At 54.1% G+C, this 18,790-nt stretch overlaps 1 protein-coding gene and 1 non-coding gene across 7 annotated transcripts in view; one reads left to right on the top strand and one right to left on the bottom strand.

Annotated features, from left to right (window-relative positions):
• The window catches only part of ACOT11 (acyl-CoA thioesterase 11), a 52,382-nt gene that overhangs the window by 28,994 nt on the left and 4,598 nt on the right, over positions 1 to 18,790 (top strand). For all 6 annotated transcript variants that reach the window (XM_047723919.1, XM_047723918.1, XM_047723917.1 and 3 more), the window contains exons 4-15: positions 3,222 to 3,282; positions 4,379 to 4,477; positions 4,929 to 5,064; positions 6,947 to 7,103; positions 8,489 to 8,608; positions 10,555 to 10,699; positions 11,991 to 12,046; positions 12,845 to 12,911; positions 13,273 to 13,356; positions 14,615 to 14,748; positions 17,557 to 17,691; positions 18,337 to 18,463. In XM_047723919.1, coding sequence (XP_047579875.1) covers positions 3,222 to 3,282; positions 4,379 to 4,477; positions 4,929 to 5,064; positions 6,947 to 7,103; positions 8,489 to 8,608; positions 10,555 to 10,699; positions 11,991 to 12,046; positions 12,845 to 12,911; positions 13,273 to 13,356; positions 14,615 to 14,748; positions 17,557 to 17,691; positions 18,337 to 18,463 — 1,321 coding nt within the window. The remainder of the gene's footprint in view (positions 1 to 3,221; positions 3,283 to 4,378; positions 4,478 to 4,928; positions 5,065 to 6,946; positions 7,104 to 8,488; positions 8,609 to 10,554; positions 10,700 to 11,990; positions 12,047 to 12,844; positions 12,912 to 13,272; positions 13,357 to 14,614; positions 14,749 to 17,556; positions 17,692 to 18,336; positions 18,464 to 18,790) is intronic.
• On the bottom strand, positions 4,064 to 4,136 carry TRNAK-UUU (transfer RNA lysine (anticodon UUU)). Its single transcript has one exon. It is a non-coding gene; the product is annotated as a tRNA-Lys (tRNA).

Below are 18,790 nucleotides of genomic sequence, written 5' to 3'. Positions count from 1 at the left end.
CCATTGGACACTAGATTGTTAGAAAGGTTTCTAGGCAAGGTCCCTCGGCAAAGCCTGAGTCAGAAGCTTGGGCCATTCAGCCTCTGCTCACATACCCCCAGGAACGAGGAGTTCATTACCTCACAGTTTTTTGTTTTGTGGTTGCTTTCTAAAATGTCTGTACTAGTTTCAAAACTCTTCATCACCCTGTGCTGGGCTTTCCCTCCATTTAGCTTTGCTGGGACTCAAGGAGCATTCCAAGCCCTTGGCCCAGGACAGGCCGCAGGGGGCTGCACACAGTGTTCTGGCCTTGTCCTTAACGAACAGGCCACATTTCCTATATGTCTGGGGGTGAGTGTGATGGCATAGAGGGTAGTCAAAGGGGGCTTCCTGGAAGAGGTGTTCGAGCTGGCTTCAATACCATCAACACCATATGTAGTGCCCCTCTAAAAGCCAGGGGAGTGGTGTCTGGGCCAGTTCTAAGTCTCTGCTGTCAACACAGTTTTTGTCACTCTGAGGAGCTAGGGAGGAGAGGACTGGGGGTAGAGAGTGGGCATGTGTGATGGATGGACCTGCTGCAGGACTCAGAAACTGAAGGTGAGTCTGGGCCAAGGAGGATGTGGGTGGAAGGGGAAGCCAGAAAAGATCCTGGGAAGGAGGGCCAGCTGGGGATGGGTCTGGAGCAAGGCTGGTGACCAGGAAAGGCCTAGCTGCCCCTGAGGAAACCTGCAGAAGGTTTTTTTGGTTTGTTTTTGTTTTTGCCATTTAAAGATATTTCAAAATGTATCTCTCAGTGGTAAGAACTTTTAACATTGCTACACCTAAACAAAACTAGCAGTAATGTCTCACGAACGTCAAATATCCGGTCAGCATGCAGGGGCCCACACTGTCTCCTGATTTTGTTTTTATTTTGCTTTATAGTGATTTTTGTTGTTCAAGTCAAGATTCAGATAAGGTTGCAGTTGGTTGCTGTGTCTCTTAAGTCTTTTTTATCTACAGGGGCTTCCCCTCCCCCAGCATCCTGCCCCCTCACCATCTCTCTCCTTTTTCCCTCACCATTTATTTGTGGAGGAGACCTAGTTCTTTGCCCTCTCAAGTTCTCCACCATCTGGGTTCTGCTGTTAGCATCACTGCGGTGTCATTTAATATGTTCTTCTGTCCCCCGCCAGTAAATTGGTCCTGGGGAAGGGCTTGCACAGGGCTCAGACTGTGGGAGCTGCCTCTGTGGGATGTGAAGTACACCCAGAGGCAGAGTTGGGGAGCTAGAGGCTGGAGGGGGCCCCTTAGGAGGCTGGGCAGTGACCCCGGGGAAGGAGCCAGTTTTGGCCTGAGCTGTGGGATGGAAGAGTGTCAGGAGGGAAGAGGAGCTCGGGAGTTCAAATGGGTGTCTGCCTGGCTTTGGGGAAAGCTAGTGAGGAGGAGGGTAGCGGGAGGAGTGGGATGGGAGGGAGAGGAGGAGGAAGAAGAGGTAGAGGGGGAAGAGGAGGAGGAGGAAGAGGGAGAAGAGGAAGAGTAGGAGGGGGAGGAAGAGAAGAGACACAAATATCTCTTTAGCACCACAGAAAGTAGACTGTTATTTTAAGGATCATGGAAATTTTTTCTTAATTTCTTATCATGAAAACTTCCAAGACTCTAGAAAACTTGAATAGTGCAATGATCACCACCAGTGAGATTCAAGAATTAACTTTCTTTTTCTCAGTATGCTTTATCTATATATGGATAAATAGATACACATACTTCTCTCTCTCTTTTCTCAAGTATTTGAAAGTAAGTTACAGACATCATGACACCTCATCCCTCCATGTGTCAGCACGTATCTCCTAGAAACGACAGTCCTTCCATGCCTATTAGGACTGAGGGCAAAATAAACAGAAATGGACAAGTCCTTGGCAAACGTGAGCTTCCATTATTTATGGAGCTTGTGCTGTGGGGCTAGGCCTGGCACTGGCTCTGTTACACCTCCTCTCACTTGACCCTCAGTAGTCGTGCATCTTGGTACTTGATAGACAAGGAGCTAGGCTCAGAGACACAAAGCAACTCATCCAAGGTCACACAGCTCCGTAGTGTGACAGTTATGCCAGAGCTGGACTGGAACCCAGGCACCTGTGACTCTTCTCACTGTGGCCACTGCCACCCCTTGAAAGGCAGGCCTGTTGGAAGGGACCCTGCCTAGTTTTAGGGAGGAGGCTGTGCATTTGATGAAGAAATTCGCAGAGTGCTCTCTATGTTTGTGAGCCAAGGCACAGAGAGATGAAAGGACTTGCTCAAGGTCACCCCAGACCCTGTCTGGCTCTTCCTCCTTATCTTTCAGAGGGGCACCCTCAGCTGCCTCCAGTTAGACACGGAGCGGGTGAGGTGGCTCCTGTAGGGATTCTGACTGTTTATCTGGACACCGGAATTATTCCAGAGGGACGGGCTACAGCTGGAAAGAGTGGGGTCCCTGTAGTCCACAGAACCCTGGCCCTGTAGCCCACAAAACCCTGCAGCTGGAAAGAGTGGGGCCCCGGTAGTCCACAGAACCCTGGCTCTGCTACATTTTAGCTGGGTGATCTTGGGCAGATAGCTTGCCCTCTCTGATGTTTGATCCCCCTAAACCCACCTGTCAAGTTTATTTGGAGGCTCTAATGAGGCAATGCACAGTGCTGGGCACAGAGTAGGCATCTTTTAAACGTTCCCATTTTCCTTTTCACCCTCTTGTTTATAGTTCCTTGGACTTAGTAGGCATTCAGTAGATGTGGAATGCATGAATTCAGTAGGCCACTATTTTTGGAGGACCTACCCTGTGCTGTGTGCTAGGCTTCAAAGGGTCAAGGGGGAGCAAGACAGGTGTGATCCTGGCCCCGGTGGAACTTAAGGATTGTTGGGGAGACAGAGGCCCATCTGTTGGAAGGAGTATCAGAGGGTGAAACTTCTTGAGGGACAGAGGGGTGGGGCAGGGGCCCCCAAGGAGGGGACTGTTGAGCCACAAGCCAAGAGAAGCTTGAGCATCCACGGGATAAGGGGAGATGAATGAAGTCATGCCACTTCCTTCAGCCTCCGCCTTCCCACCTGTATAGTGAGATGCTGACACTATCTTGCCAGCTTGCTTTGGGACTCAGTGACATTGCTGATGTGACCATGGTCTGTAAGCCATGACATTGCCTTGCTGGGTCCCCTCAGCAGAGGCCCTGCCAGTATCCAGGACTCCTCTTCCTTCCTTCTCTCCCCTCTGGAAGGCCCACCTCCTGCTTTTCTCTCCCCAGTGTCGGACAAGTGGTGAATATCAAGGCCAAGGTGAACCGGGCCTTCAACTCCAGCATGGAGGTGTGTGGGGTGGTTGCTGCCTGGCGGTGGGTGGGTGGGTGGCTGGGGTTTCTACCTCCTCTCCCTTCTCAGCCCCCTAGGCACACTCACACTCATGGGGCTCTGGTGGAGGCAGCAGGTTTCTGAAACAGCTGGCAGGGCTGGGAGGATCCTAAGGCTCTTCCTGTCTGATACCCAATAACACAGAAGGGAAAACTGAGGCCCACGGAGGGGAAGAGACTTGCCTTAGGTCACCAGGTTACATAAATTCCAACCTGAGACTTGACTTTCAGCCTCCTAGGTCTTCACACCTCCCCTCAGACCCTGTTCAGCAGCCAGGTAATCATGGGAAAGTGGGGAAGACAGCCACCAGGCCTGACCCTGGAGGCAGCAGGGCTGGAGCAGGGAGAGCCCTGGACTCCATTGCATTAGCTTACCTCCTGCAGCCTCTGTCTTCCCATCTATGAAGTGGGAGCGTGATTCCTATGCTGTGGGGTTCTTAAGTGAGCTCTGTGAGTTCTGGGGGAGAGACTGTCTTTCCCACTTGTGGATGGCAGGTCTGGGCAGCTTCCCCTAGCCAGGCCACTGGTTACTGAGGGGCCACTGAGGACAGAGTCCTGATTGCCTCTGGGTACCCCGGACACCCCCCAGATGCCTGTCTTTTCACTGTAGCCAAGATTTTACCACTTTAAGTGCTTTCCTAGATACAGTCTCATTTTCATTCTCTCCTAGGTATGCTCACTCCCATTTCTGTCATTCACTCATTCATTCACTCATTCATTCATATTTTAAGTAGGCTCCATGCCCAACGTGGGGCTTGAACTCGCAACCCTGAGATTAAAAGTCTCATGCTCTACCAACTGAGCCAGCCAGGCACCTTGTGCTCACTCCCATTTTATAGATGAGGAAACCAAGGACCAGAGGACAGAATTGACTTGCCCAAGGTTTTCCAGGGATCCAGGGGTAGAATCAGAACCTATCTCAGGTTTCTGGTTTTCGAGACTCAGTAGGTGATACAGAAATACAAGGCCAGGCCTGGGCCATCGAGTTGTGGAGCCTCAGGGTGGGAGCTCCATATCCCCCCTCCTTACTCCTCCCGCCTTTTCTTCCCTTCCAGGTGGGCATCCAGGTGGCCTCTGAGGACCTGTGCTCTGAGAAGCAATGGACTGTGTGCAAGGCCTTGGCCACCTTTGTGGCCCATCGGGAGCTCTCCAAGGTAGCACCTGGGTGCTTGTCGTGGCAGGCCAGGACTGGGGCTGTGAGGCTGGGTGTTGGCAGAGGCGTGGAGGAGGGGGCACTTCAGGGAATTCACAGAGGAAGCTTCCCCCAGCTGTGGCCAGACCCCAGGCACCTTCCCTCATTCCTCTTCCCCACCTCTCCCTGTGCGTCTCACGTGGGAGTCTTCAGATCTCACCATTCCCTTACGTGTCCTATAGGACCTCCCACCCCCTGCATCCTCTGTGCCTTTGCCCAAGAAAGGGGACTGGGGACAGTTGCAGGATGAAAGTGACAAATCAGCCAGCATGGAGACAGGAGGACAGGGACAGAGAGGGGACGAAGACTTGTAACAATCTAGCAGCAGCCCCAGGTGTGTGATGGGGCACAGCCCTTCCTGCTGCTTCAGGAGACCTGTCCTGAGCATCGCCCATGCTGTCCTCCGCCCACAGGTGAAGCTGAAGCAGACTGCGCCACGCACAGAGGAGGAGAAAACAGAGCACAGTGTGGCTGCCGAGCGCCGGCGCATGCGGCTGCTGTATGCGGACACCATGAAGGACCTTCTGGCCAACTGCGTCATTCAGGACGGTGAGCAGTCGGGCGTGCGGAGGGCAGCTGGCATCCTGAGTGCCCCCCTCTGTCTTCAGCCCCCACTGGGCAAAGGGAGGAAGAGAGGCTCCTTGGGACGTCTACTCACCGGCCTGATGGCCCTCTTGTCTCAAGGTCTCCTTCAGGGAAGGGCGTGTTTGGGCATCTTGTTCAGTTCCCAGGAGCCGTGAGGATGGAATTAGGATGTGAGGAACCCTTTGTTATCCACGGACTGTATTTGGATCTTTAGGTTTCGGGGTGTTTGGGAAGGTACTACTGAGCATGGCTGAAGACTGTAGGATTTTTTAAAAAGCATATCTGTCTATCTATCCATCCATCTATCTGTCTGTATGCTTTATATATATATAAATATATGCACGCACATATATATACATATAGATATATATACACACACATACATAAATAATATAGATGTAGATAAACATATAGAATAAAAAGCGAGACTCTCTCCTACACAGAACCTGGTCCCCTCCAGTTACTCATTTTGGGGCACCTTTCCAGAAGATTCCCTGCATACTTAAGCATACTATGTATTATTTAGCCCTCTCTTTTTACCCAAAAGAGAACAGACAGTACATACTGTTCAGTGTCTTACTTCTTTCCCCTTAAGAGTACATCTTGGAGATTGTTCTATACCAGCACATAAAGATCTCCTGTGGAGTGGTAGGATTTTAACAGATGGAGAGACAAGGAAAGGTTTTCCTGACGGAGAGCACAGGCTGGGCAAAGGCCCAGAGGGGTAACCTTGGATTCACTCACTGATCTCCAGAGCAGTAGGATGTGGAGTCTTCCTTGAACCCTAGACAAGGGAACTGTAGGACAATTCAAATGTAGTTCAGCGGCCCAGAGTGGGAAAGAGCAGGTACGAGCAGTTGGCCCCATAAAGCAGCGAGAGGGGCTCCCAGTATGTGGGGTCTGGGGGCTGTGGCTGGGGAGGCCTGGCTCTTCCTACTGTCTTTGAGACCCCCCTAGAGCCATCCATCCACTGCAGCCCTCCCAAACCCCTCTTGTCCTGACAGCCCCTCTACCCCAGGGTTAGTCCAGATGCCTTAGTGCGACATCCAGGCCCTGGGCTGGCCATTCAGCTTGACCTGGTGCTGACCTATTATTTGCCCTCGGCTCCATCTAAACCAAGGCTTCATTGCTTCCTATGACTGTCCTACCTGTCCTGTCTCCAGATCTCAGCTCAGGCCCCCTTCCACCTCTCCTTGTGCCTGTCTGTGGCATCTCAGAGCAGCCTGCCAGTGAACGGCCACCTCTTTGATGGGCTGTCCCTGACGAGGTCTCTCTTCCTGGTTGATGGGAGATGCACGGCTCCCCCTTGGGTTGGAGGGGGGGGTCATATCAGCATCTGCTCCTCTGACCCCCAAGGCCCTGCCTGCTCTTGGGCCTCTCCTACTGAGGATCTCCCGATGCCATTGCCCCTGACGGACAGGGCCTATCAGGGCAGAGGGAGGGAAGAACTATCCTTCTGAGAGTCTGTCTCCTGAGTTTGGTGCCAAGCTCTCTGGAATCACTATCTCACTTCATCTTCACAAACCTCGTGGGTTGGGTCTGACATACCCCTTCACCAATGATGAAACTGAGGGTCAGAGAGGTTCCCTGACTTGTCCGAGTTGTGTCCAGGTGTGTCTTCTCTACAAGTGGGTGTCCTGCCCTCTGCCCTTCTACGACCTCACCTCCCTCATCCTGAGCCCTCCTGTTCCTCAGCTGAGGCCGGCGCTCTCGGTGCTTAGTCGATACAAGACTCTGGGTGACTGGGAGTGCTGGTGGCAGGGGTCCCCGGGTTTGCCCTGTGGGAGGGTCTGCCCTTGAGAACCTTTCCCCTTCCCACTCTCTCCCTCTGCCCTTCCTGGGTCAGATCTGGAGAGTAGAGACTGCAGCTGCACGGTACCGGCAGAAAAAACCCGTGTGGAAAGCGTGGAGCTGGTCCTGCCCCCCCATGCCAATCACCAAGGCAATACCTTTGGGGGCCAGATCATGGCCTGGATGGAGAACGTGGCCACCATCGCAGCCAGGTGAGGAGAGAGAGCGCTGCCTCTGCCTCCCCTCCTTTCTCTCCCTCCTTCCTTTGGCTGGCTCCCTCTGGGGGGAGAAACCCCAGCTTGGAGTTGGCATTCAAGGCTTCAGGAGCTTGGCTGTTCTGTCAGGGGAAACCTAGGGCTTTGAGAGCCAGAGAGGAGTGATTTTTCTGTGAGCTGGCGGTCCCCTCCTCCACACGGTCCTCATCACCTGCGTGGAAAATGCCACGCCCCTGGCCCAGCGCTAGGGCCTCCTCTTGGCTGGGTCCTGCCTGCTTTCTTCCAGTATTTTATGCTTGCTGCACCTGAAGCCATCTGCCCTTCCCTGTTCCCATTCTCCGTGTTCCCATCCTCTGCCTTTGCTTCTGGCCACTTCCTTTCCTTTTGATCTGCTAAAATCCACAAAGCCTCTTTAACTGTTCCCTTCTCCCTAGAGGTGAAAACAATTCCTTCCTTCTTCTAGAATCTCTGCCCTTGTCCGGGGTTTGTTCTCTAAATATGGGGGTATTTTTTTATAGCCATGATAACTGACACTCACTGCCTGACCCTCCTGCCTCTAGGGCTTTGTGTTTCTGTTCCCTCTGCCAGGAGTGCGCTCTACCCCAGGGTTAGTCTAGATGTTAGGTTAGTTAGGTTAGTCTGGATGCCTTAGTGTGGCATCCGGGTCCTGGGCTGGCCATTCAGCTTGACCTGGTGCTGACCTTTTACTTGCCCTCAGCTCCACTTAAGCCAAGACCTCATTGCTTCCTGTGACTGTCCTACCAGTCCTGTCTCATCCTATCCTCTCCCAGGAGTGCCCTCCTCAACCCACATCTTCCTGAGCCAGAGGAATTATTCCTCACCTCTAAAGAGCCTGGCCCACACGGCCCCTCCCCTCTATTGACCCCCTGGGACCCAGTGTACAAACAATGCCATTTTGGGCAGACCCACCTGCGTGTCCGTGTACGATAAGATCTCAGAGGAGGGTCACAGCCCAGATAGTCAGGGAACCCTTCCTGGAGAAAGCTCTTCAGCTGGGCCTTGAATGACAAGTAGCTTTGGGTAAGGGGAGGGCTTCTAGATAGTAGAAGCATCTGGTGCTGGGGTGTAAAGGTTGGGGAACAATGGGAAAGGAATTAGCCCCAAGCCCTGTCCTTTCATCTTCCACCTCAAGCTCAGCTGCTTGCTAGTGCTGCATAGACCTGAGTGTTCTAAGCTACAAAATGGGACTTTATTTCTATTCCCCTGGGCAGAAGCATCCCAGGTTGGGTGGGAGTGGGTGGACCAGAGGGCAGTGCATGTGGGCTGGGTCTGTGGCTGGGGGCAGGGGGAAAGGCTGGCCCAGGCCTGTGGCTAAAGCACTGGGGTGTTTGTCCTGTCTCCCCAACCCCGGCCTCCTTTAGCCGGCTGTGCCGTGCCCACCCTACGCTGAAGGCCATTGAGATGTTCCACTTCCGGGGCCCCTCCCAGGTTGGGGACCGCCTGGTGCTCAAGGCCATCGTGAACAACGCCTTCAAGCATAGGTAAGGAGTGGGACCAGGGCCCCTTGGGATTGAGGGCTCTTTTGGACCTAGTAGCAAAGCTGCCAATGCCGCAGATAAAAGGCCCATGAAGTCTAAAGCCTGCCCAGCAGCAGGGCACCCTCACCATGACCGAGATGCAGCTCTGCTATTCCCTACTCTGGGCTCTCCAGCCCTGTGGCTCCTGGGGTCTCCAGTCATTCCCTATGCTCCGTGTGTCTCTGTCTCTCTTCCTGGCTCCTGCCTCTGGGCTGTGCTCACATCATAGAGCCCTCTCTTGCCAGTATTCTGTCATTTATCAAGTCTTTCCATACCTTTCTCCTAAAACAACAATTCCTTCCCAGAGTCCTTAATTTGGAATGAATCAGATACTTCTGAGAAAGCTTACTTTAAATATGTATCTTTGTTGATTTCAAAGATCATAATGGAGTTGTTAAAAGTGAGGGAACAATGGGACACCTGGGTGGCTCAGTCCACTAAGCGTCTGTCTTCAGCTCAGGTCATGATCCAGGGTCCTGGGATCGAGCCCCACATCAGGCTTCCTGCTCAGGGGGGAGTCTGCTTCTCCCTTTCCCTCTGCCCTTCTGCATTCATGCTCTCTGTCTGTCAAATAAATAAAGTCTTAAAAAAAAAAAGTGAGGGAGCCAGGCTCCCTGGATTTAAGTTTGGCTTACCTTTTATTGGCTGTGTGGCTTTAGGCAAGTTATTCAACATCCCTGAGTTTCAGTTCTCTTTTTTTTTCTTTTTAACAATTATGCTGTTTGTTTGTTTGTTTGTTTGTTTATTCATTTATTTCAGGGAGAGAGAGAGCCTGAAGAACAGGGTTGGAGGGGGTGGGGTGGGGGTGGGGTCTGGGGAGGACCAGAGGCAGACGGAGAAAGAATCACAAGCAGGCTCTGTGCTCAGTGTTCAGTCCCACACGGGAAACCACCCCACAATCCTGAGATCATGACCTGAGCCGAAATCAAGAGTCAGATGCTCACCCGTCTGAGCCACCCAGACGCCCCACTTCAGCTTCAGTTCTTTGGCCTGTGAAATGGGGCTCAGCATGATGACATCGCGGTTGTGAGGGTTCAGTACGGTCTAACTGGCACATTGACAGAGGAACCGTGCTGGGCAGCGTTATCACTGTTCTGGCCATTCCTCACGGTCTGACCCACACACGGTCTACAGCTGTGGTGGGGGAGGGGTGGTGGAGGGAGCGGGGGTGGGGGGGTGGGGGAGTGGGTGGGGTGGGGTGGGGAGCCCTGAACTAGCAACTGCAAGTGCAGCCCAGCTTCCCTTCCTGGCTGCTGTGGGACCTTGGCCCAGTGACTGTCCCGTCCTAGGTCCTGGTTCACCCTCTGCATAACATCCACATGCTGGGATCATCAAGCTTCTTGAGAGGGGGGCACAGGGGTGGCTGCTTTTTATAAGCCACGAAACAGCAGTGAGTTAGCTGTCGGGAGCACAGCTGTTAGGGCCCTCGTGAAGGTGTGTGTAGGGAACATTATTTCCAAGTAGGAAAAAGTACTCACATCCTTCCAGAATCCTTTGCAGTTTACATGTGTTTTATATACATGATATGTACATATCTACATATATGTGTGTACGTGTTATATACATTTATTCCATTACATAGTATATATACATAGACATGTACATACATGTGTGTATATACTTGCTTAGTGCCCTATTCCCCAGCTGTTAGCACATGAGCACACGGACCGAACCAGTGTATTCCTTTCTGGGGCCCCAGTGACTAGCCTAGGGCCAGGCCTGTAGTAGGTGCTCTGTAAACAGTGATGGAAGGGAACATTTCTGGGTTTCCTACCAGAGGGATTCTGATCTGGGCTGCTGGGAGAGCCGCAGGAGTGTGTGTGTGCACACGTGCACGTGTGTGTGTTGGGGAGGGGGCATGCGCTCAGGAAGGTGGGTCCAGCATGGAAGCGGCCATCCTTCCCCTTCAGCATGGAGGTGGGCGTGTGTGTGGAGGCTTACCGCCAGGAGGCTGAGAGCCATCGGCGGCACATCAACAGTGCCTTCATGACCTTCGTGGTCCTGGACGCGGATGACCAGCCTCGGACACTGCCCTGGATTCGGCCCCAGCCGGGGGTGAGTGGCACCCTGCCCCACCACCAGTTCCCCTCCCCTCCCTCTCTGCCCAAGGGTGGTGGGGCCTGCTAGCCCCTGATGTAGCCGGGAAGTGATGGGCTCAGCCCTGCCCCTCTGCGGGGGCACAGCCAGCTTGCCCTGTGACCCGCAGAGACACCCCTTGTGCAAGGCAGGCACCCTGGTCTGCCTGCAAGAACAGGGCGCCGTGAATGGGTATAGCTCAGTTAGGTGTTAGCAGGCGTTCAGCGAGCCTGCAGAGTCAGAGGAGCGCTGGCTTTGGGGTCAGATGTGGGTTAGAAGCCCCCTCTGCCATGTTCTAGTGGGCGCCCTCTGTCAGTTTCCAGTCTCCACCCATACAGCAGGTGTGTCTGCACTCCTGCCTCCCGGGGATGCGGCGGGTATCTGAGGGGTGCTGAGCCCCATAGGTACTCAGTAAATGGTGACCATTATGAGGAGATGACAAGAGAGCAAGAAGCATAGAGACCAGAGTCAGGGGCTTGGGTTCAAAGCCCGTCTCTTAAAAAATGCCGTCTTGGATCTCCTGGGGCTTCCTTCTGGGGGTGCCGAGGGGTGACCTTGGAGAGGCATTCCCTCTCTCCAGGATGGTCCTCCACCCTGCCTACCTCACAGGGCCAAGCATTGGCTGTGAAAGACCCCCACTCCACAGCTGGGCTTCTGCGGGGGAGGGGTGGAGGAGGGGTGGCAAATAGTTCACAGGCACTCTCACCCTGGGCCAGGTAACGCTCATGAGTGGGGAGACATCAGAAGCAGTAGTTAAGAGGCTGGACTCCAGGTCAGGCTGTCAGGGTTCCGTTCCTGGCCCCACTCCTTACATCTACAACCTTGGGTAAGCCACCCACCTTTCTGTGCCTCAGTTTCCTCCTCTGCAAAATGAGGGTAAGATGAATACCAACTTGAGAGGGCTGTGACGAGGCTTGACACCTGCACGGAAGGCGCTTCAGAAGCGTGCCGGGTAGCAGCAGGTGCCCAGGAAGCGTGGGTTCTTACTAGCACTGTCTGTGCCCTTTGCGATCCCCTTGTGGAGAGGAGGATGTTGAGGCCCAGTGAGTGCAGGTGGTGCTCCCAGAGTCACTCAGAGAGTCTGGGGGCAGCAGGGGCTGCGGCTCAGAGACTTGGCCCTTTCCTGTCCAGGTTGCTTTGCCTTGGGCTGCCCCCGTGAGACCCGAGCTCCACGTCAGGGCTGCAGGGCCTCCTCATGCCTTGGGGGGGCAACAGTAATGTGGGTGCTCGCCTGGCCCGCAGCACAGTCTGTCCCTGCGTCTCTCTCCAGGATGGCGAGCGGCGCTATCGAGAGGCTAGCGCCAGGAAGAAGATCCGGCTGGACAGGTGAGTGTAGGTGGTGGGAGGGGACACAGGTTCAGGGCTGTCCGCCTGCTCCGCGGGCCCCAGGGACTGGCATTTCTTCAGTGCCGCCCCTGTGCTGGGCACTGGGCTGGGGCCTTTATGTCCACACAGCCTTACTAGCCAGTGGTCTTCCGGACCCAATGTCTGGGCGAGGACACTGAGCAGAGGGATTAGGCGGCCATGGGTATACAGATGGGAATGATGGGCGGAGTGAGACGTTGATCCTGGCAGGGTCTGGCCACTTCTGAATCCTGGGTTCCTTCCCTTGACCGCGATGAGTGTTGGGTAGGTCCTGAGAACAGAGGCAGTTGCTCAAGACGCACAGCCTGGTGTGGCCCATGGCTGCTGAAGCACTTTCCACGCTGGAAAGTGCTGGAAATACGCTGGGGTTTGCCATCTGTGTGGACAGGAGAAGTGTGAATCTACAGATCACTTACCATAGGCCGACCCTCCCCACCATGATGACCCTATGAGACAGGTGCAACGCCCAGCCCCAATGTACGGAGGAGCCCACTGAGGCACGAGGGCAAAGCTGCTTCAGCCAAGGCCATCTGCTCGGCGAGGGCACGGGAAGCGAGCCTTCCCCCAGCACCCTGCCCCTGGCTTCACTCTGCTTCTGGATGAGTTCGTATGCTCTCAGCTCCCATTTTCTGGGTGCCCAGCCTGTTTACGTGGCTGGACAGGAGTCCCTCCCCTGCTGCAGGGCTGAGCACTGGGAGCGAAGTCTTCTGAAAGACGTGGGCTCCCCAGGGACCATGGTGGTTCTCTTCCCTCTCCCAGGAAGTACATCGTATCCTGTAAACAGGCAGAAATGCCCCTCTCTGTCCCCTGGGACCCTAGCAACCAGGTAAGGCCTCTGCTCTGAGGGGACAGTCCACAGGCCCGTGTTGGGGGTGGGGGGTCACTGATTCTCTGTTCTTGTCAGAATGGGTTTGAAAGTAGGCCTGAGGGGGACAGGATACTGTGTCATGACTCAAGATTGGTGCAGTTAGCAAAGGGCTTTCCTCTGTCCCCGTTTGGCAGGAGGGAGCTGAGGCCCTGAGAAGAGGGTCACACAGTGAGTCTGCCCAAGGCTGGGCCTCCTATCCCGAGGCCCAGGGCCTGGTACCCACCCCCGCTTCTCACCCCTTCACTGCCCAATGTCCCCTCCTGGCCCAGAGCCCCCACGGAAGGGGAGAAGGTGAAGCTTCTCTCTGTGCTCTGTCCAGGTCTACCTGAGCTACAACAACGTCTCCTCCCTGAAGATGCTGGTGGCCAAGGACAACTGGGTGCTATCTTCTGAGATCAACCAGGTAGCTGGCCCCACCCACCAGATGGCTGACCTCAAGCAACAGAAGTTCTCTCAAACCACTCATGTCCAAGGGGGATTTCTTTCTTTCTTTTTTTTAATATTTTATTTATTTATTTGAGAGAGAGAGAGTAGGGCAAGAGAGAGTACACAAGTGGGGGAGGGGGCAGAGGGAGAGGGAGAAGCAGACTCCCTGCTGAGCAAGGAGCCCAATGCAAGGCTCAATCCCAGGACCCCGAGGTCATGACCTGACCTGAAGGCAGATGCTCAACCGACATCTATTTATTTATTTATTTATTTATTTGAGAGGGAGAGAAAGAGAGAGAGAGCACGAGAGGGGGAGGGTCAGGGAGAAGCAGACTCCCCACTGAGCAGGGAGCCCAAATGTGGGACTCGATCCCGGGACTCCAGGATCATGACCTGAGCCGAAGGCAGTCCCTCAACCAACTGAGCCACTTAGGCACCCCTTAACCGACCTTCCTTTTTTTTTTTTTTTTAAGATTTTATTTATTTATTTGACAGACAGAGCTCACAAGTAGGCAGAGAGGCAGGCAGAGAGAGAGAGAGGGAAGCAGGCTCCCCGCTGAGCAGAGAGCCCGATGTGGGACTCGATCCCAGGAACCCGAGATCATGACCCGAGCCAAAGGCAGTGGCTTAACGCACTGAGCCACCCCGGTGTCCCCTTAACCGACCTTCTTAAAAGGAATTGGTTTCTCCCATGAAACCATCCCAGTTGGAGAAACACGGTGCTCTCACAGTACCTGGAGTGGAGAACCCCCAAATCTTTCTCTCCTGCCCACCCACCATCTAGCCCCCAACCCCTCATCTCTGCTATTCTCTGCCCTGCTGCTTCCTCCCTCTCTCTGCTCCTTCCTCCCTGCGCAGATAGGGCCAGTGGACAAGCCTGGGTTGAGGGAAGACATGAGCTCTGCCTGTGCCCTGAGGAGAGTCATTGCCCCTCATCTGTGACATTAGGGGCTTCACCAGGTGCCTGGCTCTGAGGACCCTTTCTGTTGTTGCCTTAGTCACTGCTTCCTAATACACCCTCCTGTCCACCTGTGCCAGATTCTCCCAGCGGCCCATTTCCATGGGGATGAGCCTGAGGCTCAGAGAGGTTTAATCGCTTTCTCACAGTCACACAGCAAGTCAGTGGCAGCCCTGAGCTTCCAGCCCCCGCCTCCAGCGTGGAGTCAGCTCACCCCATGGCCCAGCATAGCCTGGGGAGGAGGTGTGGGACCGAGGCTGCCCTCTGTCCCATACAGGTCCGCCTGTACACTCTGGAGGAAGACAAGTTCCTGTCCTTTCACATGGAGATGTTGGTGCATGTGGATGCCACCCAGGCCTTCGTGCTGCTCTCGGACCTGCTTCGGAGGCCCGAGTGGGACAAGCACTACCGGTGAGGGCTGAGGTGCGGGTGGGGCAGTGCGCTCCGCTCAGGCCTGATGGGGGAGCGGGGCCCTCGGGTGTCCCTTGCTGAGCCGTCCTCCCTGACGCTCAGCCCCTGCTGGCTTTTAGCGGGGCGTGGGGGTGGCGGTGTGAGGGGAAGTGCAGTTACGTGTTGGGCGGGTGTCAGAGTTGAGGACATTCTGAGCCCTCTGGAGGGACTGAGCCTGAACTGGAGTTGGAGGCCTGGGTTTAGGTCCTGTTTCTGGACCAACCGGCTCTGTGATCTTGGGCAAGTCCCTTCCTTTCTAGGCCTCAGTTTTCCTCCTCTTAACATGGGTACTTGAGGTGTGGGTCATGCATTTACACTCTGGGATAGATCAGTGATTTTCTTTATTTTTTTTTAAATTTCCCCTTTTTCTTTTTTTGTCTTTTAAATTTCCGTGTTTGGTTTTTCTTTCTTTTTATTTTATTTATTTATTTGAAAGAGAGAGTGGGGCGCCTGGGTGGCTCAGTGGGTTAAGCCGCTGCCTTCGGCTCAGGTCATGATCCCAGGTCCTGGGTTCGAGCCCCACATCGGGCTTTCTGCTCAGCGGGGAGCCTGCTTCCTCCTCTCTCTCTGCCTGCCTCTCTGCCTGCTTGTGATTTCTCTCTGTCAAATAAATAAATAAAATCTTTAAAAAAAAAAAAAAAAAAAAAAAAGAAAGAGAGAGAGAGAGCACGCGCGCAAGTGCACGCATGCGCACACGGGGGCGGGGAGGGGCAGAGCAGAGGGAGAAGCAGGGAGCTCACTGTGGGGCTGGATCCCAGGACCGTGAGATCATGAACTGAGCTGAAGGCAGACGCTCAACCAGCTGAGCCACCCAGGTGCTCCTAGATCAGTGATTTTTAGACCATGTTCTGTGGCATTCTGTATCCCCATAGGAGGCTCAGGACCACTTGGTGGGGGTTAGAATGCTGAGGGGGCTGGTGGCCCCCTCCCAGCTTCAGGGGAAGGCATCGAACGGCCAGTTTGATGAATTCACCCAGTCTGCCAGCTCTTCTTAGGGAAATGTGCACGTATATATTATTTTTGAATGTAGTGAGTTACTGAATATAAATGTTACTCCTATGAATACATTTGTTCCCCGAATTTACTGATTCTCCATGTGAATATTTTCTTCCTGAATTTAGCCAAGGAAGATAAAGCTGTTCTTAGGAAAACAGCCAAAATTTCAGTATTTAATATGAGAATGTTAAAGTTGAAACTGGTATTTTTTCCCAGTTCCCTTAAAGTCATTTTCTGTTGTGCCAACACCTTACTTTGGTCATTTCTCCTGTGGCTGCTCTACGAGGCGCCTGTGTTCCCAAGTCAGTCCATGAGGAGGATCCATGCATGTGGGAATTCAGTGACAGGTTGTCTGGCAAGTTGAGTTTTGACAAATTGCCTTCCCCTTCCTACCTCCATCTATCTTACCAGAGCAGGCCTACTTGTGGCTGTTTCCACACAGGCTTTCTGTTTAATCAAAGGTTTTGGTGCACAAAAGACCATTGCTTTAAAAAGCCTAAGTCAGGGGTGCCTGGTGGTTTGGTCCGTTAAGTGGCTGCCTTTGGCTCAGGTCATGATCCCAGGGTCCTGGGATGGAGCTCTCGCCCACCATCAGGCTCTCTGCTCAGCAAGGAGCCTGCTTCTCCCTCTTCCTCTGCCCCTCCCTGGCTTGTTCATGTGTGCATGTGTGTGTGCACGCGGGCACATGCTTTCTCTCAAATAAATGAATAAAATCTTAAAAAAAACAAAAAAATAAAAAGCCCTGGTCTAGGTGACCCCAAGCCTGTTAGTAGTGACATTCTACAAAGCTGGGAGGTGATTTGGTGGTGGGGGCATTGGGCCTATGGTAGGAAGGCCTCTTGGAGGAGGCAGGCTGATGTGGGCCTTGAAGGCAAAATCAGATCTTGATACTTGATGGGATTGGCGCAGGAGAGTGTCCTAAGGGGAAAGGGAGCCCTTAGCTGCTTCCCTCTACCCTGCCCATAGCACCCTGTTCATGAGGCAGCCTCTGAGGAAGGGTGAGAGAGCAGGGGAGGAGGTGGTAGGGTCAGACATGGTCATGTATGTTTTTGTGTGTGCGTATTGGTGTAACCCTATGTGTGTATACCTGGACCCACGTGCAGTATGCCTGGGCCTGAGGGGATGTGGCTGTGGGCAGGCTATTTGCCTGAGTCTCAGGCCCTTGTCTATACAATGGGGACACCAAGAGGACCTATTGCGTCAGCTGCTGTGGGGTTAAATGAGACAGTACATGGAAAGCACCACGAACAGTGTCACATGGCAGGCACTCATGACCAGGACACTGTCACATGTCTGTGCAGGGCCGTGTGCGCACTGGCAGGACCTGTGTCTGTGCATATCTTTGTTCCCATGTCTGTGTGCATTTGCCTGCCTACCTGTGTGTATGTGTTCACACGTGCTTGGCCTGACCTTCCTGCCCTCCTGTGGCCCCTGCTGAGCAGTGTAGGTGGCCAAGTGTCCCCCCAGACTCTGTTCAAGAAGGCTGAAGCAGGGGCACCTGGGTGGCTCAGTGGGTTAAGCCTCTGCCCTTTGGCTCAGGTCATGATCCCAGGGTCCTGGGATCAAGCCCCACATTGGGCTCTCTGCTCAACGGGGAGCCTGCTTCCTCCTCTCTCTCTCTTTCTGCCTGCCTCTCCACCTTCTTGCGATCTCTGTCAAATAAAAATTAAAAAAACAAAGAAGGCTGAAGCATGGGAGGGCCTGAGCTGGACTGGCTTGTCCTAGGAGCAGCCAGTGTGACTCTCGAGTCCTGACCTCTGGGCCTCCCTATAGGAGCGTGGAGCTCGTGCAGCAGGTGGACGAGGACGACGCCATCTACCATGTCATCAGCCCTGTCCTCGGCAGCGGCGATGCCAAGCCCCAGGACTTTGTGATCCTGGCCTCTCGGCGGAAGCCTTGTGACGATGGGTGGGTGCCAGACTGCTGAGGCCAGTGGCGCGCAGGGCTCATCTCCCTCCCTGGGAGGGGACAGCATCTTGAACTCAGGGCTCTTCCTGTTTGCTGTGGGACTCCAGGCACTGCTTGGCTTGTTGGGGCTGCCGGCGTCTTGCTATGGGTAAAATGAGGGGTTGCAGCTCCCTTCTGGTTACATGTGCTCTAAGGCAGGGTGGTCTCTGTCCCTAGGGGAGAGGGGGGCGAGGCTGCCTTTCCCCAGACATGGCAGGCCCTTGCTCATGGGCCACCTCCTTGGCCTCCACCCTCTGACGGCCCCATGTTGACTAAAGAGGGGCGAGGCCAGGACGCACAGCATCACTTCTGTTGGGGACAAGCACAGAAAAATGAAGCACGAAATCCCAAAGTGTGGGACTCCTTTGAGCATCTGTAGTGGAGCAGCTTTTCCAGAAAAATCTGTGATGAAGCCATGCTGGCTCCTGGCAAATACGGGGCTGCTGACACACAGGCCCCTCCTTTTTAGCCTGGCCCAAAGCCCCTGTCCGGCCTTTTAAGAGTTTCTGTGCCTCAGCCTCTGGTGGAGTCCTCTGTGTGGAGGGGGCTTTGGCGCCTGAGCTGGGGGAACAGGCCCTCACCTCCTCCATCCTGGCTCTGCTCCAGGGACCCCTACGTCATCGCGCTGAGGTCAGTTACACTGCCCACACACCCTGAGACGCCAGCATATAGGCGTGGGGAGACCCTCTGCTCCGGTTTCTGCTTCTGGCGAGAAGGGGACCAGCTGACCAAGGTGAGGCCCGTGTCCCCAAGCCCCAGATCCTTCCCCAAGGCCACATGCCTGTCCAGAGCTTGGTGCTGTGGGCTCAGTCAATTGCATACCTGGGCCCCACCTGCAGGCTCTTTTCTAGCTTTGGGGAGCCAAGGAGTGTCAGGGGCTGGATCTAATTGGTGCGGAGGAAGACAGCAGGGTCTCCAAAACAGCCCTGGATGCCGAGGGCAGAGGCCTGGGTTTCTGATCTAAAATTCATCTCATTATTTATTTACTTGTATACCTCTCTTTTGTCTAGGAAGGCTTTATATGGCTCTCAGGGCCAATAAAACTCAGCAAGGCAGTTAG

The sequence above is a fragment of the Lutra lutra genome, chromosome 4 (genome assembly GCF_902655055.1).
Source record: "Lutra lutra chromosome 4, mLutLut1.2, whole genome shotgun sequence".
NCBI lineage: Eukaryota > Metazoa > Chordata > Mammalia > Carnivora > Mustelidae > Lutra > Lutra lutra.
This window is presented reverse-complemented; position numbering and strand designations above follow the sequence as displayed.